The 24,066-nt window shown below is 37.4% G+C and overlaps 1 protein-coding gene across 1 annotated transcript in view; it reads right to left on the reverse strand.

The window, feature by feature from the left end:
- Positions 1 to 18,415: 18,415 nt before the first annotated feature.
- The window catches only part of LOC150109372 (uncharacterized), a 72,739-nt gene continuing 67,088 nt past the window's right edge, over positions 18,416 to 24,066 (reverse strand). Inside the window, exons 10-12 of the mRNA XM_090402229.1 lie at positions 23,655 to 23,901; positions 23,072 to 23,259; positions 18,416 to 19,421 (exon numbers count right to left, since the gene is read on the reverse strand). Coding sequence (XP_090258355.1) covers positions 19,293 to 19,421; positions 23,072 to 23,259; positions 23,655 to 23,901 — 564 coding nt within the window. The 3' untranslated portion in view covers positions 18,416 to 19,292. The remainder of the gene's footprint in view (positions 19,422 to 23,071; positions 23,260 to 23,654; positions 23,902 to 24,066) is intronic.

A 24,066-nucleotide genomic window follows, 5' to 3' on the forward strand; every position in this document is an offset into this window, starting at 1 on the left:
AAATTAGATGAAAGATGGTTTTTTAACCCGGCGTTAGTAAGGTGGCGGTGTCACAGTTATTTCATTCTATATCTTTGGGGTCTGTGACACCCCACCTTACTAACGCCGGATTTTAAAGCTCAGTTACAGGTGCACGGTGAGTGTGTGTGTGTGTGTGGGGGGGGTGATGTAACTGAAACACTTCTGAATAAAGAGAAATTTTTAATTAATGTGAATATAATGTGCTTCAGATGAGTTCGCTACGCATATTTACAGCAGTCATAAATTGCATACTGTTATTAAAAGAGGCATTCAAAGGGAAAAAAATCAGAAAGCAGATACTCGTACAGTAACACCATTGTATCCTGATACCAGTATTACCATATTTCAAATATTATATAAAGCATTACACTTTTACCCTCATACCATTATACAGTATTACCATACTTCAAATATAGTATTACCATATACAGTAATATCATTGTACCCTCATACTATTATATATATTATTACCATATTTGAAATATCTTTTTTTGGCAAGATGGGTGAAGCAAGAATGCTTTTTCATATTCCCCATTATCTGTAGAAGAAAATGCAAATGTATGGATGGGGGTTATTAAGCTATAAGCTCTGGTCTTTGCAGGGTAACAGCAATAGCCGATATTTAAGTATAGTCTGAGCACAGAAGTTAGAGCTGTTGGTGGCAGACTGCCAAGAACAGTCGATTCATGTTGAAGGGGAGAAAGAAATAAGGCGAAGTACTAGTTGGTCACCAACGCGCGAAATCACGTTCTTTATACGTAAAATTTTCCAACTGTTGTACAAGCAAAATAGTTACCACTTTAACAACTGCAATGATCATAAAAGAGAAGTTAATTTTCCGACATGTAATAATAACCCTCATACCACAAAACGGATTGATTAGCCTATTATCGGAATGGATTATTCTCCTCCTTCTGACATGCGCAGGAGTGTTGAAGGGTCTCGTATCTGTGGGCGTATATAAAGGGTTATTCTAAAAAATTTAGCGATCCTCCGGACCACTCCCTACGAGTGACCGAAAGATCGTCCAACTCAGCGTTGTTCCACTCAGTGACAGGCTCATCCCCTCACCGATAAAAACTCTCAGCGTTGGCTCTACCCAGTGGCAGGCTCACCCCACCACCGAGCAGAGACGTTCATATCTCATCTCATCTCATCTCGTCTCAGGAGCAAGAGCAATAGTGAGTCTCAGTTAAAACTTCATTGGTTACATGTTGCCATCTTTCAAATATCTTCAATTTCAACTTTACTGACTCCAAGGGTAAGCAAGATGCTTTTCATATACCCCGCTGTCTGAATGAATACAGTGCAGAAAAATGTTTATAAGCAATACTCTCGCCCTGTGAGGACAAGGGGATTATAGATCATTTCTTGAAATCAGGATGTCTTTAGGTCTTTTGTGTTTGTACAGATCCGTTTCAGCATAGTCAGCAGCTTGTTGCACCAGTGAATTGGGATGTGTAGACGTTTTTAGGAAATACTTTGCTGCAAGAGACTGGAGGAAAGAGTTGATATAGGGGATGTCTGTGTCTCGATGAAGTCGAATAACTTTGACAAACCATGGGGCGTTCAGAATCATGCGAAGGCACTTGTTTTGCACTCGCTGCAGTTTGAGGATATTATTATCATGTGACTTCTGTTTTCCAAGGAATTTTGGTGTTAAACAGGAAGATGTCCCCTGTAGGAGATACTGTTCTTCTGGAGAAGAGCACGACTTTGCTCTTCAAGGGGTTTACTTGTAATCTCCAATTGGAGAAACATTTTTCTTAAATTTGTAGGATTTCTTGGAGATTTTTGGTGACGAGGTGTGGGCGAAGAGATCTGGTTAATACCGCTGTGTCATCAGCGTAGAGGGCCAAGATAGAGGACATTGGATTGTGTGGAATATCCGCCATAAATATCGAGAACAAAATTGGGGCCAGTAATGATTCTTGCGGAACCAGCCAGAATGGAGCGCTTGGTAGATATAGTGTAGTTTATCTTGACCTAGCATAAATCTGTTGCTGAGGTATGATTGGATCAACTGTACCATCTGTAGCGGGATGTTAAAGGCAATGAGCTTGTGGAGCACATAATGCCACACCTTATTGTAGGCCTTGGCCATATCCAGAAAGACAGCTCCGGTAAGTTGACGCCAGTTGTAGCCTGTGGTAATATATTCAGTTAGCCTATGGATCTGTTGAGTGGTGCTGTGAAGCTGACGGAATCCAAATTGTTCATTTGGGAGGATATTCAGCTTATTTACTATGGATTGGAATCCGGTGAGGATGACCCTTTCGGTAATCTTTCCCAGGTTTGAAATCAGGCTAATGGGACGATAATTTTGCGGTAGATGTGGGTCTTTGCCTGGTTTATGAATGGGGGTTATATAAGCAGTTTTCCACGGGGAAGGGAAATATCGGAATCTAATAATCGCGTTGATTATGTTGGTAAGATGCACAATGGCTCTGCGGGATAGTAGTTTAATAACTTTATTGGTGATGCCATCTGGACCAGGAGCTTTTTTGTTGCTAACATTCTTAATGATCTCGTAGATTTCTGCTGGTGAAGTAGGGACGATTTGATTAGTACAGGCATCAGGAAGTTTTAGTACATGACACAGCCCTTCTAAATTTTTTGCAATGGTTTCTGCCTTCTCTGCATCCGTGTGCACACATATCCGATTGTAGAGGGGGAAGAGATTTGTTTTTATTTCTCAGATTCCTTATGAGTCCCAAGATATATTGATCCACAGGTGAGAAGGAAGTCAACTTATCCTTCCATAGCCGATCCCTGTGTGCTTTGAGGGCGTCTCTCACAGCTCCATTTAATCTGTTAAGAATTCTTTTGTCTTGAGGCGGCGAGTATTCTGAAACCTTTTTCTAGTTTTATTTTTATCTCTGATAGGTTCATAATATCCTCCGGTAACCGATTTGTTATGGAGCGAGTTGTGTTAGAGGTGACTACCGTTATGGCTGCATTAATTTGCTGAGTAAAATTTTTGACTGCTGTTTGAATTGCTTGCTTTGACCTTATAGGAGGAACAGGGCCAATGAACTCTGGGAGTGCTTTTGCTAACTTTTCCCAGGATGGGAATGAGTGTGAGGGGGGGGGGAGGGGTGTTTCGTTCCCAGCTGTAATAGCACCGGATCATGATCTGATGACAGCTCGTTTAATGGTCCTAAATTATATTGAAGTTTAACATATTGCAGGATGGCTGTAACCAAGATGTCAGCAGTGCCATTCGGGCTGTCATGAGTAGGTTCAGTGGGACCTGCAACGACAGTGCAATTGAATCATGTGTAGTTGGCGAGGATGCGTCCGTTGTTGTTTGTGGTTCTACAGTTCCATACCGGGTGTTTGGAGTTTAAGTCCCCAGCAATAATGATAGCCTCTCTAGCATCTAGGATGGCATCCATATCCGTGTGCAGTAGTGTTTTTTGCGGTGGGTTGTATGCTGCATAAATTTTCAGTCTGCCAGCCGAGCTAGTAAGAACCTCCACAGCAGTAACTTCGAGTTAGTGGTTGGAGGTTGTTCACTGTGTGGTGTTGGATATAATTTTTTAATAAAGATTGAAGTGTCACCATCACCTCTGTAATTTGGTCTGTCAGTTCTATAGAGGTGATATCCCCTAATTTTGGGGCTGTCCAATGGCCTCAGATGTGTTTCACTTATCAAAACAGCGTCTGGCTGAAGTCTCTGAGTGACCTCTTGGAGCTTCATAATCTTGTGTTTGAGGCCATTGGCATTCCACATCAAAATCTGTAAAGCGTCTGGAGTTAGTATATTCTTGTTCATCAATGGTGCTGAGAGGATTGATCGAGTTTCATATAGGAATCTTTTTTGAGCAGCTGGTGAAGGATTGGACCTGCTGAAATCCTGTAACATATTTGCCAGCAAGGCAGTAATGACAGTTCTCAGGTTTGAACTGCGCTGCTGATTGATTCTGATTCCATTCCTTCGTTGTCATTTTGAAACGGGCCATGTCCGCAAAGGTTCTTGCCTGCCGTTGGTAATTTGTTCTCTTAGGAGCCTCAAACTGCAGTGGTGGGACTTCTGTCACATATTGTTGAACACTGCGAGACTGTGGTGCTAGAGGTGTAGGTGTTCGTGAGCTGATAGAGGCAGGTGATTGTATGTTTGTTTCGGACCGCCTGTTATTCGGGTGTTGAACACGTCCTTTATAGTTAGCTGAATGAGGACTACCACAGTTTGCACAACTAGTCGGGGTGGTTTTTGGCTTTGTGCAGGTGTTAGTGGGATATCTCTTGGCACATATCATGTATTTACTGCTAGGTCATGGAGGAGGGATGTGATGTAGGGAATGTTGACTTCTCTGTGAATCTGGGAGTTTCTGATAAACCATGGGGCATCTAAACTCATTCTCAGGCATTTTTTCTGTATTATCTGCAGCTTTCGAATATTTGTATTCGAGGTATGGCTAGATGCAGGAGATGCGTAAGTGATGACTGGGCATATTACCATCCTGTATATGAGTAGTTTGTTCTGAGTGTCCAGTTTGCTTTTTCTGTTGATAATGGGGTAGAGCTGAGCAATTACTTTGGATGTCTTCGAGCTTATGTATTTTTTATGACTGATGAATTGTAATTTTTTGTTGAGCATTATGCCGAGATACTCGACTTCACTCTGCCATGGGATCTTAACTCCTAGATATATGTCTTCCTTGGTCTGAAACTTCTTTCTAGTGAACAGTATGGCTGAACTCTTCTGTGGGTTTGCTTGAATCCTCCAGTCCATCAACCATTTCTCTAATGGCTGAATACAATACTGCTTTGGAGTCTTTTGATGGCTAGTTTGGGGCTGAGAGATCTTGCTAATAATGCAGTGTGTCATCTGCATATTAAGTGATTGTTGAGCTTGGGTTTTGAGGGATATCAGCTATGTAGATAGAAAACAGCAGGGGGGGGGGCAGGAGTGAGCCCTGTGGCACACCTTCCAGGACCTTGCGTCTGTTTGACAGAGTTTCATTTATTCTGACTTGTATGAATCTGTCTTTGAGGTATAAGTGAATTATTTTTACTAGATTTGTTGGTATATTGAATGTGATGAGCTTGTAGAGAAGACCCTGATGCCACACCTTATCAAAAGCCTTCGCAGCATCTATGAAGACTACACTTATGTGGAGGTTCCAGTTGAAGCCTTTGGTGATGAATTCGACCAGTCTGTGAATCTGTTGTACGGTAGTGTGGTTTTTTCTGAATCCGAACTGCTCGTTAGGAATAATATCTGGTTTATCCGTTTCTGATTGAAGCCTTGTAAGGATGACCTTTTCCACAATCTTTCCAAGGCTGGACAGAAGACTGATAGCCCTGTAGCTTTCGGGGAGCTGAGTGTTCTTTCCAATCTTTTTGATTGGCGTGATATCCGCCATCTTCCATGTTAAGGGAAAATACTTGAGTATGAGGATGGCATTGATTATGTTGACTAGATGCACAATGGCTTTTCTGGGGAGTAGTTTGATTATTTTGTTTGTGATTCCGTCTGGATCTGGAGCCCTATTGTTGTCCAGGTGGGTTATGATATTTATAACTTCTGCTGGAGAAGTGGGTGTGACAGGTTCTGGGTCATCCTTTTGTTGTTGTGGCCTGCTTAACTCGGCGGTGAATCTTGTAGATAAGATCGATGTTCAAATTTTCATAAGAGGGGTTATATTGAGTTTCCAAGCTGTCTACCAGAGCCTCTGCCTTTTCCTTGTCAGTATGGGCTATTCCCTTCTTAGTCTGAATTGGGGGTAAAAGTTGCCTTTTAGTGCGGAGGGTTCTCAAGAACTTCCAACTGAAGTTGTCCTCTGGGTTTAGCTTGGTTAGCTTGGATTCCCAATCTTGGTTTCGATGTTTTTGGAGAGCTTCGCGAACTTGTCTATTTAGTTTATTCAGATTTGTTTTATCTTGTGGGGATCTTGTGTTATGGTACCTCTTTCTGGCTTTGTTTTTAAATCTGATTAGATCCATGATTTCTTCGGGGATCCGTAGTCACTAGGGTGAAAGACTGTAGTTTGGGTGACTGACTTTATTGCTTTTTTGATTTGACTGGTTAGGTTGTTTACAGCAAAGTTTTTCTTTGTGTGAATAACAGGGACTGGGCCAATGTGGTCAGGGAGAATTCTGGAGAGCTTGTCCCAAGATATGAAAGAGTATGGAGGGGAGAATTGATCTTGTGTACTGAGTTTAAGCAGAATGGGGTTGTGGTCGGAAGAAAGTTCATTTAATGTTTCCAACTGATACTGGTATCTGATGTTTTTGAGGATGACTATGACAAGTACATCTGAGTTTCCAACTGAGCTGTGATGGGTGGGCTCTGTGGGTGCAGCTACAACAATAGAATTTTGTATTGAGTAATGATTTAGAGTTCGACCTTTGTCGTTGATTGTGGAGCTATACCAGGCTGTATGTTTGGCATTAAAGTCACCCGCACATGACGATGAAGTCTGTGAAGCCGAGAATGGTGTCCAAGTCAGATACCAGTAATGGAATGCTGGGTGGATTGTATACAGCATAGATTTTGATACTGCCAGCATTGTTGGTATGAACTTCAAAGCCAGTTATCTCTAGGTTCTTGGTTTGTAGATTTTTCAGAACATTGTGGCTTAGGTAGTTTTTAATGTATATGGCTGTACCTCCTTCACTGCTGGTGAGTCTGTATTGTGAATCTCCATAATTTGGGGTTATTAGCTCGCCTGAGATGTATTTCATTTACTAATATTATGTCAGGATTGTGTTTGTGAGTGAACTCTTGCAATTCCAGAATTTTGTTACTCAGTCCATTTGCGTTCCATGCAGTGATGACGAGAGAGCTGGGACGGAATTTTCTTTTATTCATTATTGAGGGCTGTCAGAATTGAGTGGGAACCTTGTAGGAATCTTTTCGTGGAGGATGGCGAAGGATTTGTCATGCTGAATTCTTGTAACATGCTAGCTAGTGAGGCCGTTAATACTGATGTTAGATTAGAACTTATTTGTTCATGGGATGGAACAGCCTTAGTTCGTGCACCCTCTGCATAACTTTTGGTCATTGCTGCAGTTTGTTTTCTTTCCTGAGTTGTCGAGCTGGAGATTATTTGGATCGGGGTGCGACCTGCACGGCTGCCTTGAGCATCACTATAGTGTGTTGGAAGGGTAGTTTTTTTGCTGACTCTCGGTTATTTGGGTATGTAATGCATCCCTTGTAGCTGGCAGGGTGAGGGCCTCCACAATTGGCTGGAGTGGATCTTGGCTTGATGCACATGATGGTCTGGTGGCCCTCGCCGCATTATAAACACCTGAAATTTGCCTGCAAAGTTTCTGGGCATGGCCAAACCTTTGGCACCTATGGCACTGCCCAGCTGGCGATTTTTTCCTTAGTGGCTGAGTAGAAATGTTTGACAGCAGTATGTGTAATCCTGCAGGGCTAGGGGCCTGCTAGCAAAGAATCCTATGGTTTACTATCAATATATAATCCCGCAGGGCTAGGGGCCTGCCAGCAAACGTCCTGTAGACTGAGTTGGTCTACTAGCAATATTTAGTCTTATAGCGTCCTACTAAATGGTGAAAGGAGTATCAGTATCTCACTTGGCCACAGATTGGAAACCTACCTTCCTATAAAACCTTAAAAACACCACTAGTCCTTATTGCGGGTGGGGCCTGCCAGCCATTTGACCTCTTGCATGTTTCTTGCAGAGGGGGGAGACAGTAGGAATCAAATTGTGTCAGTGCCAGTGCAATGCGAGATTTCTGAGAAACCTTGTATTGCAATCTAATCAGGCTCAGTCTAAAATAATACGTCCGTTCTCATCAAAAGCCAAAAGCAGAATCGGATCTCCTCCCCTCCAACCAAATCCTATCTTTCAAATATCCTTATCCTTATAAGGACTGGCTTAAAGGGGCGAAGCAAGAATGCTTTTCATATTCCCCGTTGTCTGTAGAGGACAGTGTATGGATAAGGTGTTATTGAGCAATTAAAGCTCTGATCATGGTAGGAGGGTAACAGCAATTGCCGAGCCTCAGTTAAAACTTCATTCGCAACAGCATTGCTATTTGTTACCCTGGAGGTCCTAATAAAAAGGACTTTCTCAAATTCAGCCCTTGGTTTAAAGGGGCGAAGCAAGAATGCTTTTCATCTTCCTCGTTATCTGTAGAGGACAGTGTAAGGATAAGGTGTTATTGAGTTATTAAAGCTCTGATCATGGAAGGAAGGTAGCAGCAGCAGCCGAGCCTCAATTGTAACTTTATTGGCTACAGCATTGCCATCCATTACCCTCCCTGGGTACCCATTTTAGTCGCCACGTACGACATGCATGAGCTACATTGGTGCTATTCTTATCCCGGCAACATTACCGAAGATTATAAAAATTTTTATCTTTTGGAATATATATTGGTGTGTTTACTTTTTTTTTTTTCCAAATTATAAAGAAGTAATTTTTATAGCCTGTGTAGCTCAGTAGAAATGAATGGCTGGATAGCGACGAGTGCAGGCGTGTTTTTTTTTTTTTTTTTTTTTTTTTGTGCTCCGTGTGTCTAAGCTATTTTCCCATCGTAAGTGGATTAATTCGGCTTAAGCCGATTACCAGTGTGATTGCCCATGTTCCCGCAAGTAATTGCCGTAGGAATGTCGACGATAATTAAATCTGTAACTCAACCCTGTAATTCTACAGTATCCAGTTTGGCCACTTCTATTGGAAAAGACAATAAAGTAAAGGATTCTACAATGAAATCTCCAGAAACGTAGCCGAATACTTCTAAGGATATCGGAATGGGTGTCTTGAATTCGCTAAACCTACTGGAAGAACCGGAAGAACCCATACACAGAGGAGGATGTAATAGAAGGTTTAAAAGCAAAGATAAGAGGTTCTGACGTGTGGCACCTAGGTGCGTTAAAATATAATAATGTGTTTCTAATATCTTTTAAACACCTATCTGTGAAAGACATTTTTTTTTAAATTAAGAGAAATTATTGTTCGTAATTTAAAATGTGAAATGATACCCATTAGTAAATGCCGTAAAAATTGACATTGTTATACACTGGTTACCCCCCCCCCCAAATATCAAAAACAGATTAGTAGTTTGAAAAATTCGGGAAATTTGAAATTTTAGAAAATATCGCCAGTTGTAAAGATAAAGAGTGAGCCCATGTTCTCTCTAATAAGAAAAAATTAACTATAACTCTGAACGAAGATGCAAAAGTAGAAGATATACCGTACGTAATTAAGGTTCAAAAAATGACCGGAATAGTCATAATTCCAGGACGACCTCCGGCATGTTTCAGATGCAGGAAAATTGGACATTTGCGAAAGCAGTGTACGGCACCTACGTGTGATAAATGCAAAAGAATCGGACATGATACGGAAGACTGTAAAGGGCAAACATATGCATCAATGTTGGTTAAACGACCAGCAGTAAACCAACCTAACCAAGAAGAAGAGCTAGAGTCAGTAGATGATGTACAAGAAAATAATAATACTGTACATCATCTAGAAGAAAAAAACCAAATAGGCACTAACGAGGAGGAATCGGAGCGGGGTGATTCTCAAAATATATCAATTGTGCCATCAAGACCAGTGGATGCAGAAGGAGAAAAAACAAAGAGAAAGGAATAGTAACAGATAAAGATCAGGTATCTATGAGAAAAGAGGAAGAAAAGAATATGACACCTGACGAAAGGGGAAAACATGAAGCAAACGGCAGCGCTTCTACCCCAGGGAGACGTAAAAAAATCCAGTTCGTAACTAATGTAAAAGCAAAAAGAGAAAAATGAAAAACAAAAAGAAATAAAGCCTGCTAATATATACTGTATATACAAAAAATGATGAATAAGCCAATTAAGATAATTAGAATGAATTGTAATGGATTGAATAATCAGATTTCACAAAAATTGCTAACAAACACAGTATACCAGAACCAAGTAGATATAGTAATGCTACAAGAATAAAAACTATACAGAAATCTAAAAAAAAAAAAAAAAAAGTCCTTTTTAGGACTTCCTGGGTAACAAATGGCAATGCTGTAGCCAATGAAGTTTTAACTGAGGCTGGGCTATTGCCGTTACCCAGCCATGACTAGAGCTTTTTAGCCCAATAACACTCCATCCACACAGATTTACTTCATTCAGATGACGGGATAAAGAGTCAAGGACTCAGTCCATCGCCCAGTTCTTTTAAGAACTTAATCTGCAGTGCCACTACTACATTCTTGGCGAACAAGCCCAAAGTAATGGCATTGCAGGTTTAATGACTTTGATAAGTAAGAGAAGTAGCATACAATTATTATCACACTCTACTCTAATAGAACACAGAGTGTTAGAGGTTGAAATAGTCCGGCTGAACACACACACACAAAACGCTTTTGGGAGATCCTGGAAACCAAACTGGCAAACACAAGAAATATAATTGCGGCCGGAGACATGAATTTTGTAGAAAACAATATATTAGACATAGAGGTAAAAAACACTATAACAAAAAACAAATTTTCACACATTATACAGCGATGTCAACTCAAAGACAATTCCGAGAATTACATCCAACATCTAAAGCTTATATTCACCGTGCGGTTAGCCTAGTGGCTTTGTGCTTCGCAACCATATGCCTGGGGAAGGAGTGTCCCAGGCTCGATTCTCGTTGTAGACGTGAGGAATTTGAGGATCTTCCTCAGGCATAGCCAAGTTAGCCGGTCTTGGGCGCGGTCAGTAGGGTTTTTTATCTGGCGTTTTTCATCCCGCAAGCAGGCAAACCGGCCCCGTGAACATGCGCCTCTACAGTCAAAAATATATCCCCCCCCCCCCCCCAGCGGCAGACCAGGCGACGGGTCGGTTGGGAGTAGTACTAACAAGAAGTCGCATCTAAGTAACACGCGGACCCTGCATAGGAAGCGGGAATAACGCGTAGAAGAAGAAGAAGAAGAAGATCTAAAGCTTATATTCATTATTCCCCCACCAATGCCTCACGGCTAGACCCAATCTACATAAGCCTATATATGGGATTAACCGTTAAAAGGTTTGCCACTTGCCATTGACTTTTAGTGACCACTACATGGTCAAGGGGCAAACTTTCCCATGAGGCTAACAACAGAAATACATACACCAACAGAAACTACCCACTCTGGAAGCTAAACAACAGTATAATCAACACCGACACATTTACAACAGAAATAAAAAGAATATTAGACAACATAACAGAAATAGAAAATCCAGTGTATGCCTGGAACCAATTCATGATACATTTAAAAAAGGCTGCTATACAAATAGGAAAACATAAAAAATATACAACAAACCAAGAAAAAAGAAGCATAATCAAAGAACTAATACGACAATACAACACAGACAGAACCCTCCTAGCAAATAAAATAGCTATCAACGCTCTTAAAGCAAAATTGAAACAAATAGAAATAAAAGAGACTGAAGGGGCCTGGATACGTGCAAAAATCAGAACAATGGAACATGATGAAGGGAAGTCCAAAGCAGCTTGGCTCCTTGAAGAGCAGAGAAAACAAACACCATTCATAAAGTAAAACATGAGGGGACAGAGGTCGATGGAGATGCAAATCTCCTCCGATTCTTCCACTCACAATACACAAGTACCTTCTCCCAAAAACAAAGTGACAAAACAGAAACACAAAAATTTATTAAACACTTTACCGAGATTAACAAAGTCAGAAGCTGAAAGTATAGATTCTCCCATTACAAAAACTGAATGCAAAAATACTATAAAGTCCCTGTCACTACACAAATCTCCAGGACCCGACTGTCTCACTGCGGAATTTTATAAAGCTTACTACCCCCTGTTTGAGACATTATTTGTGAACGAAATACAGAATTCAGAAAGCATCCCAGAATATTTCAACCTCGGTTACATAACACTGATACCAAAAAAAAAAGACACCACAAACAACGCAAACTCACAATGGAGAGGCATTACACTCCTCAACACAGACTACAAAATCTTATCCAAAATCATATCACAACGAATTCAAATGCACATACATAAAATAATATCAGAATCCCAAACCTGCGGCGTTAAAAACAGAAAAATAGAAGATAATATTCTGACAGTTAGATGCATATATGAACACTACCAGGCAACACAACAACCATGCCTGTTGGTAAGTTTGGACATAGAAAAGGCCTTCGATTCGGTTAGTCACCACTACCTGAAAGAAGTCATTAAAGCTGCAGGTTTCGAGAAGAAATTTCAAAACTTATTGTCAAACATATACAACACTGCACAGTCACGACTCATAATCAACAGGAAACTGTCTGCACCTGTTAAAATTGACTGCTCGGTCAGACAGGGAGACAGCTTATCTATGATCCTATTTGCTCTTGCCTTAGATCCGGTGATAAGAGCGATATCGGGACATCCCGGCATAGCGGGTACTCATATAGGAGAAGAAGGTAAAACAAAAGTAGTAGCCTATGCCGACGATGTTACGTTAACGCTAACCACAGCCGAGTCCTTCATGATTACTTGTAATGTATTTAAATCTTTTGAAAAGGCATCCGCATTAAAACTCAACTTTCATAAATGTCACGCGATGTTCGTCGGCCGATGGGCAAATAAGCCAACCATGCCGAATTGATTTAATAAATGTACATTTAAAAACTCTAAGTGCAAGAGCAAAAATCATAGAGAGAGCTTACTCGGAACACAAAGCATGGAGTGCATATATCATACACTACATGCAAAGAATAATGCCCCACCAAATAATTTGTTCCCTTCCACAATCGAATGGCAAAATACCAAAAATGTTCATTGAAGTTGCGGAGGGGTACGAATTCATTAATAATCATATAGCAATAAAAGAGTTCCTCAAAATGAAACCAAAAATTGCACTTATCACTCTCACGCGAGCAGTTATACCACCACCACAACACCGAGAGTTTGAAAAAGGTAAAATTAAATTATCCAATATACTCAAAAAGGCATTCAGATTACCTATATACCCTAAATTAAAAACATTTTATTACAAGGTTCACCACGCTTGCCTACCCACCAGATTATGGTGCGCATATAAAGGTATTCCACTTCAAGCCCCAGCCAAATGCTACTTCTGCCCTGAACCAGAAACACTATATCACATAATGTTATACTGCCCCCACACCTCTCCAATATGGAACACTGTTCAGAAATTCATAAAACACAAAGAAACGGTCACAGAACACACGCTATTCTGGCTAAAGGACGGAAACATAACAATAACCGCAGCAATTATAATTATAACAACAGTGTACTCCATCTGGACATAACGAGGTGACAGAATTTATGGAAGAGATACAGGCCCAGATATAATGTAAAACTCAACAAACAACTAAATGAAATCATAACAGACACAATAAACAGAAAAAAGATAACAAAACACCAATGGCGGAAGATAGGCCTTATCTCTGAAGAATATGAAGAAAACATACAAATAATGGAAATAAAAGACCCACCATAAAGAAAAAAAACATGAAAACAAGCTAATACAATTCACTCTGAAAGGGAAAATAATGGAATAGAAAACTAAACACATAATTTAAATAAGTATATATAAGTATAGAAATATTGTATAGTAATGAATATATCTATTTGCATAAGAGGGAGTATATGTCTTATAATTTTCAGATAAGGTAAAAATATTGTAATATTTCAATGGATGTTAAATGGCAAAATAACTGCCCAAAAGATTGCTCAGGACTCTAGGTGAAAATAGATATTGGGCATGTTATCATGTTGTAAATAAAAATTGTTAACTGAAATAAGCATGCCATGTACTTATTGCATATATGTTATTGTATATTGTATTATTTTATAGTATATATTATCATGAAAATTGTTAGCTGAAATAAGCATTCCATGTACTTATTGTATATATGTAAATAGTTCATCCGAATGTACATAGATGCCAGGCCCGTTTCTACATTTTGCGGGGCCCTGTTCGAAATGGAAAAGCGGGGCCCCTGAAAGTTAGTAACATTTATGGAAATTTTAAATAGAAGAATATCTTGTTAATTAATTAATTAAATCAAATATGAAAAATATTTATGCACATAAATAAACAACTATGCTCTTTAGCATCAATTTAAGTAAAGGGAAAAAATTAGTTAAAAAATAAATGTGTTTGTATGTACATGATATATTATTTTATTATGCAAGTACAAATTATCATATAAATACGCCAGAACAATGATTTATTTAATAATATAAATACTAATATAAAAATATGAAAAAATATCCGTTTTTACTATAAAGAATGAAAAAATATATGTATAACAACTCATAAGATTTAAAAAAAATCTTAATATATTAAATTTTATTTAACCTAATGCGCTTATCAATAAAATCATTTATAACGCTATCAAAATTTATGCTCTATCGATATTATTGCCAGGAACGACAAACGTTCTTGAGAAGATCGCAAATAGGTTTTTATTAATTTTAATTTGGAAAATGACCTTTCTGCTGATGCGAGTAACTGGACTGGTCAATAATATTTTAAATGTCGTCGTAATATTTGATAAATATCCGACAAATTATTTGGAATTATGAATTTTAAAATATTAAAGGTGCATCTTCTGGAACAATATTTCTAAAAATAATTAATTCATTGTAAAATTCAGATTCATCAATATCTGTATTTAATTTTTGATACAGCTGTTTGCAGCAAAATTTTAATTCATTTTCTGTCATTTTCTTATTAATTTCATATCATAAAGAAATCCAAATTATTTTTCGTGAATTTCATGCAATTCAAATCTTTTTTTTCTGACAGATTGTAGAGGCAGTATCTAAAATTACAAAAAATAAATTTATCCTAAAATTATCTTTGTTATCAACTATGTGTGATTCATCATGCGTTTCATAATCCAAAAAATACTTTTCTTCGACGTACTCGAATTTCTTTAAATTTAATTTCTGTTTCTAATAGATTTGAAAGTTCTTTAGCAATCTCAAAACAGCTATCAAATCCTGATATTCTCTGCTCTTCAAAGTACTGCACTAATGCTACGTCTATGAGAATTTTTGCATTTTGTAATACTTGACTTACTAAATTAACTTTTGACAAAAGCTCATACCAAATTACAAGGCTTAGTATAAACTCAAATGAATCTATTTGTTCATATATTGAAACCACTTCTACTTTGATAGTATTGTCTGATGCAGTTTTAAATAATTCCCTTAGTGCATTTAAAAATTCTGGAATTTGAAAACGTACAGCTCTAACTAATTCTATTCTACATCCTTCTTGTATCACATAACGGTTTTGGAGTTAATTGCTTAACAAATTTCTTTAATATGTCCCAACGTGAAGTTGAAGCAGGCAAATAATGTATATATTCTTTGTATAACATTAAAAAAAATTATTGTTATAATTGATTTTGCGACATCCCCTAAAATCAAATTTAAATTATGATAAGCGCAAGGAGTATAAAATGCCTTTTCGTTTTCATTTAAAATGTAAGCACGGCGGACTCCCTTATATACTCCTTTTATATTCGCTCCGTTATCATACCCTTGCCCTCTACAATCTGACAATTTAGGATTTAATTTATTCAAAAGTGATTTTATATTTTCATATATACCTTTACCAGTAGTGTGTCATTAGTTGTTAAAAACGTCAAAAAGTGTTTTCACGAATTTCAATATCTGCTTTAAATATATGTAAAAATCTAAAAATTACTGAAATTTGGTCCTGATTTTGGTTCCCATATCAACAATTAATTCATTTTGCACAATGGGTGATAGATACGAATTTTGTTTCTTACCTATAATTCCCCCCCCCCCGAACATCGCATTAAATGATCTTTTAAAAGTGGATCAAATTCTGCAATTAATTCTATGATTCCGAAAAAATTGCCATTATGGGCTGTGAACAAAGTATCAAAATTCCCTCTAAAAGCTAAATTATGTTCGGATAAATAAAGAATTGCTGCTACTATTCGTCTTAAAACATTTCTTAAACTGTTCTGCTTCAAATTTTATGACATTTTGATTTGTCTCATCAATTGTATTGTGATTTTTAAATTATTCCATTTGTGTCCATGAATACATGCATTTCATATGCACTGGATTTCGTTCGCGCGACTTTAATCTTTCACTTACATGTCGCCAGTCAGAAAAGCCATTACTAGATAAACCCGGGTTTTTCTAACTTATTCTACCAAACTGCCTACCCCCCCCCCACACACACACTCTGCAGTTTTCGACATCGCAGACTGAGAAAAAGCCACAACACCCAGAAAAAGGTATGTGCAATTTTCTATTCCTTAGGCTACATATACTTTTTAGTACATCTACACTCATAATGCCCTAAGAATCCATGAGTAAATAGCCAATGACATTTAAACAGGGGTACTCCTAAACTGAAGCAGGCAAAATAGCTGTAATCATAATAGTTTATAAAGAGGAGTAACATGGGAGTTTTCCAAGAAATAATATACATTATTTATTCATCATTATTTTTGTTTTTTCTCTATTTATTTTTAATCCAATTACTCTGGAAGCTTCATTTAGCTGATTTAACCTTTCTTCTAGATCTTCAAGATTATCTGCTATCAAAACAATATCATCTGCAAATTTCAGATGATGCAGCCTTTCTCCATTTATGTTTATTCCTTTTGTTTCCCAATCAACACTTCTAAAGACTTCCTCTAGTGCAGCTGTAAATAATTTGGGAGATATGGTGTCGTCTTGCCGGATGCCTTTATTGTATTGGGAACTTTTCACTGTTTTTATATAATTTAATTACAGAAGTTGCATTATTGTAAATATGTTTTAATATTTCAATACATGGTTTCTCAGTTCCCTGGGTTTCAAATGCTTTTAGTGTTGCAGATGTTTTAACTGAATCAAATGCTTCAGTTAAGGCAGTCTTACAAACAGTAAAATATTAATGACAACAAAAGCGGTATTACCTAGGATTCAGGTACTGTAATGCAAATTAGCTGTGCGTGCTATTTGAACATCTGGCTGGAAGTTTTGGGTAAACAATGGAAGTCAAGGATCATAGAATTATTTTAACAGAAAGAAGTAATTAAGTGGGGTATCGGCAATAGGATAAGAACAAGATGGGTTTCGTGACAACAGTCAGTAAATAGCAACATGATATTTGCTACATTTTCTTTCCCATTTCAAAATTTATTTTATAAAAATTCCTGATGGTCAAAACATGGAAGGCAAGTTTATGGACTTTGTATCCAAAACGAGTATACTAATTCTGGATTGAATAAAATGTCGTCCGAATGCCTCTAAGCATTCCTGATTTTGATATGTTCTAATTAAATTTTTGATATGTTCTAATTAAATATCTAAATTGTTAATAGGATTCGTTGATCAAGAAGTTCATCCCAATAGAAGCTACGTCCATAGAATGAAACAAACTAAAAATCAATATAAATGTATTTACTTACATGCAATAAAACGTTTTTCTAAATCACGTGCATCTTATTTACATGGAAATCAAAGTATTTAATAAGCCATTATGATTACAGAGGCAACGAGAAATAAACAAGGAACTTATTTTGAAAATTAAAGAAAGATTACCATTAGACCTTTGGGTTTATTTATTTATTTATTTTAATTATTTAGAATCTACTGACAGCGTTTTAGAATAAAATACATTTTTTTTCAGTTTACAAAATAATAAACTGATGTCAAAGTACAGAAATAATAATGACTAATAAACTGTTATTAATCAGTACTGGTTAATAAACAATGATTGATTCATGTCAAGCACTGAATAAGTAAATTAAAACTGCATTTAAAACACGTATAATGAAAAGTACGTATTTAATAAATACAAAAATATAAAAAAATGTCACTGAGAGAGAGTGCAGCACTGAAAATGATGGCGACAAATTCAGAACAGTTGTATGAAGAAACCGAATGAATTACACGAGATGCAGCAAATTTAATTTCGGTTTTAGAAATAGTTTCCATCAAAATGTGACAATAGAATTTTAATGTTCTTATTTAAGAAACCGAATTCGCATATAGCTGACTAGATAAATATCAATCATGTCTCTTTTAAAATAGATTTTTAAAATAGATATAATGTTATGAAGCTGTCAAATTACCTTGCGTGTCTCGTAGTTTATTACTAGCAGAGATAGAGGGTTTCTAAGAAAGAAGTCCGGTTGAATAAATGTTACAATTGGATAATTCACTTCATACAAAATTAATCCCCGAATTAAAAACAAAAACAAATACTATATTGCTTTCGTATTTCATATAAAATATAATTGATTTAAATATGTATTCAACTTATATTAATTTATTTTTTCTGTTTTCATAAAATACAAATTTAAATGTTATTTTTAAGATAAAAATCAATTATTTTTCAATAGTTCTTAAAATTATTATATTTGCTAAATAATTTATATCATTTAGTTACTTTATCTAGTAAAATTTTCTCAAATTTTATTGATAAAACAGTGTTTCATCTTGGCCATTCAAAAATGTCACAGATTTTCACAATTCATGTAAACTTGTAAGAAATTCTCACGCTTGGGATAATTATAACCCAAAAAGATCATTCCTTATTAAAATTAGAATATTTTACTCAAACGACATTTACTTTCTTTCTTGTACTTACACAATGAAAAATGTAAAATTATATTTCAAGTAACTTTAATGATTAAAGTTACTTGAAATAAGTAAAGATCAATCATTATTATTCAAAATTATTATAGATACATATATCTGACGATAGATGGCATCTGAGTATCATTTCTTTGATATACAGTATTGTATTGACAAATACAAATATATGATACAGTTCGTATACAATCAGTAAAGATTTACCTCTTGGAGGCATTTTCATATGCACAGTTAATAACTGTTATAATTTCTGAATACGTTTAACAGTCAGTATAAGAGGGGAAGGAAATGAAGTCCGATATTGGACAACTTTACTGTGTCTCATTCTACTAGCGACAACATAAGGAACATTGTTTATCACAGTATCCTATGAGGGATTATTATAATATCAATTCCTTCATCTTTATGGATTCCAGTCAAGTCCTTTAAGGCTGAGATAACAGTCTTCTAATTACAAAGACGGAGGCCGACACGGAACCGGATCGATCAGTTTCATGGACTTAGATCCACTTTACACAATAATAATGAATTTCAGCGGCAATAGGCCAGTATAACCGAAGATTGTTCCGGAAATTTTAACACAATGAATGCTCACTAAATTCTCACATTCATCTTGATGTTTACACAAATGTTTTTTCTTCTTTCTAACGAAACATGAATTAGCGTCTTCAAGCAATACTGTCCAAATGTTTCGATGAGTTTTGCATATGTGATTTTGGGCAAGTATCACAGATAAATGTAATCTTCATAAATTGCAATTACGACCATGATCAGAGCTCCAGAAAGTACTCCAAGATTCTGTGCAAAAAGCATCTTCCACGGACTACTTCTTCTGATTTCTTTCATTTGAGGAAGCTGTAAAAATAATAAATACTATTTATACATAAGTTAATGAATAAATATTATTATAAAAGATGGGGTACGCAGCAGCTAGGTTCTCGTTCCTGCACCCTGTTAGTACCCATTAGGGGAAGCTAAAGCTGCTATCAACCAAACGCAAGTGATAGAACTAAAATGCTCCCAAATTTCTGCCCTAAAGGATCTTACCTGGGGCCAAGCCTAAAAATAATGTCATTTAATATTGAAGGTTTCTCCAGTGTCAAGCAAGATTTCGTTGCAAATATTTGCAGAGATAATGACTGCGATGTGCTCTGTCTGCAAGAAACTCACAGAGGAGAAGGTACTGCAAGACCTTACATCCATGGCATGAGACTCATCAAAGAAATATCCCACGATAAATATGGCAGTGCAATAGCTACGAAAGAGAACTTGATCCCACCGTCCATTGACTCAACGAACAACAGAAACATTGAGATTATTACGATCACATTTAAAAATATCTCAATCAACTCAGTCTATAAACCACCAGAAGGAGAAAGCTTCTTCCCTGACATCCTCCTCAATAATAATGCATACATGACTAATGTTGTATTAGGTGACTTTAACAGCCATAGTGTTAACGGGGGTTACACAAAGTCCAACGAAGATGGAGAACTTGTTGAAAAATGGGCTGAAAATCTTTCTCTAAGCCTGATACATAATCCAAAACTCTCTGCATCTTTCAACAGTGGCAGATGGAAGCGAAGCTATAACCCTGACCTCATATCTGTTATCTCAAAAATATCCAACATCTGTGTTAAAAAGTTTTAAATTCGATTCCACATACTCAACATCCTATAATGCATCAATTCACCCCAGCAATTATGCCTAATACCGTCCTTTACAGACGACGATTTAATTTCCAAAAAGCTAATTGGAAGAGTTTCATGGAAGATCTTGACCGCTCCATAGAAGAAGTCCCTCCAAACCCTCAAGAGTATCCAGGATTCATAAAAATACTGAGGAAAATCTCCACCAAACACATCCCCCGAGGATGCCACACAAACTACATTCCAGGCCTTTCCAATGACATACAAGCCAGTATGCTGATTACTTACCACTTACAACACCAACCCCTTCTCAGAAGAGACTATCCAAGCAAGAGAAAAATTATGCTCCAAGATGGCAGAGGAAGGGCGTTCCTCATGAAAAAAAAAAATAGAAGCCCTTGATATGACCCATAGCAGCAGAAAGGCATGGAACTTTATCAACAGAATTAGGAAGGATTTCACTAAGCCATATGAGCATCCGCAGGTAACAGCTAATCAAATTGCTCACCAGCTGCTGCTGAATGGAAAATTCACTAAAAAAAAAAAAAAAAAGGATACTTAGAACCCCAAGCGAGGAACAAAATATGATTAACTCAGATTTCACCATCACTGAACTCAATGCTGCCATAAACCTATTAAAACCTAGAAAATCTGCAGGCCTTGATGATGTCTGTAATGAACAGATTAAACATTTTGGAACCAGGACTAAAGAGTGGTTATTAAACCTCTACAACACTTGCCTCCAGATAGTTGGTATCCTTAGGGTATACCAACTATCTGGAGGCAAGTCAAAGTGGTGGCCTTTCTGAAACCAGGGACACCCCCAACCGAAGCAAAACATTACAGACCTATATAACTACTACTCAGCAACCTCTTTAAACTCTATGAACGATTAATTTTGAACAGGCTACAACCCCTAATCGAACCCCATCTTGTTGCCGAGCAGGCTGGCTTTAGACCAGGCAAATCCTGCACATCACAAATTCTCAACCTCACTCAATATATAGAAAATGGTTATGAGCAAAAGCTAGCTACAGGAGTAGTCTTTGTAGACTTAACTGCAGCATATGATACCGTAAACCATCTCACACTCAGAAATAAAATATACAGAATAATTAGACTTTCGCCTTGTCCTCCTGATTCAATCACTCTCGAAAAACAGACGCTTTTACGTGGACCTTGGGGGTAGGAAGAGCCGCTGGCACCACAAAAAAGAAAATGGCCTCCCCCAGGGAAGTGTGTTATCACTATTACTTTTTAACATCTACGTCAATGATCTCCCCATCTTTTCAGGAACTAGAAATTTTATCTATGCTGATGACATTGCCATAGCTACTCAGTCAAAAAACAAGTCCATTGAAACTACTCTATCACTTGCCTTAAATAGTCTAACCACATACTATACCAGCAAACAACTAAAACCAAACTCCTTGAAAACCCAGACTGGCCCTTTTCACCTTAACAATAAGGAAGCCAACAGGAAGCTACAGATTTCTTGGGAAGGCTCTAATATAGAACATTCCTGGAAACCAATCTACCTCGGTGTGACTCTCGATCGCACCCTCTCATATAAAACCCATATAGAAAAAAAAAAGGCAAAAGTGAATGCAAAAAATAACATACTAAGAAAGCTCACTTCCTCCAAATGGGGTGCAGACCCTAGCACACTGAGATATTCTGCCTTGTCCCTTTGCTATTCTTCTGCTGAATATGCCTGCCCAGTATGGTCCAGATCCTGCCATGCTGAAAAACTTGACACAGCATTGAATGAAAACTGCCGCTTAATTACAGGATGCCTGAAACCAACACCACTAAAAGACCTGTATACTTTGGCTGGTATTGCACCCCCTTCAATTCGAAGATCTGCATTCTCAGCTGAAGAAAGAAGCAGACAAATGAATGATGAACTCTACCCACTGTTCGGCCAGACCGCAGTGCCCCAAAGACTAAGATCCCGACATAGCTTCCTGACAACTGTTGAACTACCTAAAAACCTCCCAGAGACAAGACTTCAACAATGGCTTGCACTAATTCTGAAAATAATACTGGTATTCCAACAGCCCAACATCTTCCACGTGGTGCCCACTTAGACTTGGAAAAGGCTAAACAGACTCCGACGATAGGACGCTGCAAACAAAACCTCATCAAATGGGGGCTACCTCACTGGCCCAGACAATTGTGAGTGTGGGACAACCCAGTCCATGGAACACCTTCTTTCTTGTCCCTTTCTTCCATCGCCTTGTACAAAAGAGGACCTTATATCTTGCACAGAAAGAGCAGTTGATTGTGCAAGATACTGGAGGAACATCTGACCATGTTTATTGTATATAAGTTATGTATAGTTTCCTTTTTTTCATGTTTAATTATTATTCCCTTTATAATTTACCTACCAAATCTAAGCTAATCTCATTGTAACGTATCCTATTTTGTTGTAAATCATGTTGTACCACTTACTTACTACTGTACTGCTTGTGTTTGGATACGAAATAAATAAAATTATAAAGATATATTTATTCAAAATTTCCCATAAAATTTGTTAAGTTTAGTAACTTCAAAAATAACTACTTAGAACTTCGGTACTGAAAATCAATACCGAAGTCTGTAGTTGAAGTATTTTACTGATTTTAAAAATGATCCAAACGTATCACATCAGTTAAAAATTACTCCGAAAAGAACGTGGAAAGTATCGCCATCTACCGGCCTAAATTTGATAACAAAGCTTATATTTCTTAGCTGGGTGTAGGTTTCATAACCTATTTATGTTAAAAATAGGTTATAAAAGCTTTATCTCGACATAATGTTAAATATTCTGCTGTTAGGACTGTATGCCCTGAAGTAATAATAATAATAACCTACCATTTCTGTAAGGGCGACGTACAAAAAGATTCCGGCAGTGGCCGTCATGATCCATTGACGGGCGTTCTCGTCATCTCCTAGATTAATGCCGATGTAGAGACCAAGGAAGCAAGAGAGCGCTGATAGCACATTGAGCAGCAGGGCTTTGGAGAAAGACAGTCCAGTAGAGAGCAGCACCACGAAGTCTCCTGTGGGAATAAATGCACATCAGTGCGCTGATCAAAGCAAGTGAACACACAGCAAAATGCACGCTGAAAATATAATTCCTATCCGTGGAACTTTCTCGCAACATACAAACAACAGCAGCACATTTCTCACAGCCTTAGTCGCTTCAGTCCTAATCTCGAACCTTTAGAAGACTTTTCAACTGAAGGTGCGTTAACAGATATTATACAGAGGTGATGACTTTTTCATCCCGAAAAGTATGCAAACCGGCTGGAGAATACATGCAATTAGCAGACATAATATACTAATCCCACAGGCTTAGTTATTCTCTCTCTCTCTCTCTCTCTCTCTCTTTCTTAAAATATGTCTTAAAATGGTAAGAATTAAAGCCAATTTTCGTCTTCAAAAAAACACTTACCAAATTCATGTGGTAGCTCGTGGCAGAACACTGCCAGCGATGTAGAAAGCCCACTATGAAGTCCTGATGCAAAAGCAGCTCCAATAGCTAGACCATCCCCAAAATTATGTACGGTGTCTCCGAGTGTGATAACCCATGCCATGGAAGTCAGACCCAAACACACTCTTTCCGACTTCATCACGGGTTTCTCACATTGTCCGCTCATTAATTCAGGATCCACAGATACGGATGACTGTCTGGAGAAAGACTATAATATATAAAAAGAAAAAGAAAATTCAATTAGACATAAAAATTATTTAAATAAAAATCCAAGAAAATAGAGATATATATATAGACGAATGTAAAATATTGAAATCAAATATGTACTTTATAATTATTTTTATTCGATTATTCAGTCGATTCAAAAGGACCG

The sequence above is a fragment of the Typopeltis vanoorti genome, chromosome 2 (assembly GCF_054136105.1).
Source record: "Typopeltis vanoorti isolate ZY-2024b chromosome 2, IOZ_Tvanoo_1.0, whole genome shotgun sequence".
NCBI classification, from domain to species: domain Eukaryota; kingdom Metazoa; phylum Arthropoda; class Arachnida; order Uropygi; family Thelyphonidae; genus Typopeltis; species Typopeltis vanoorti.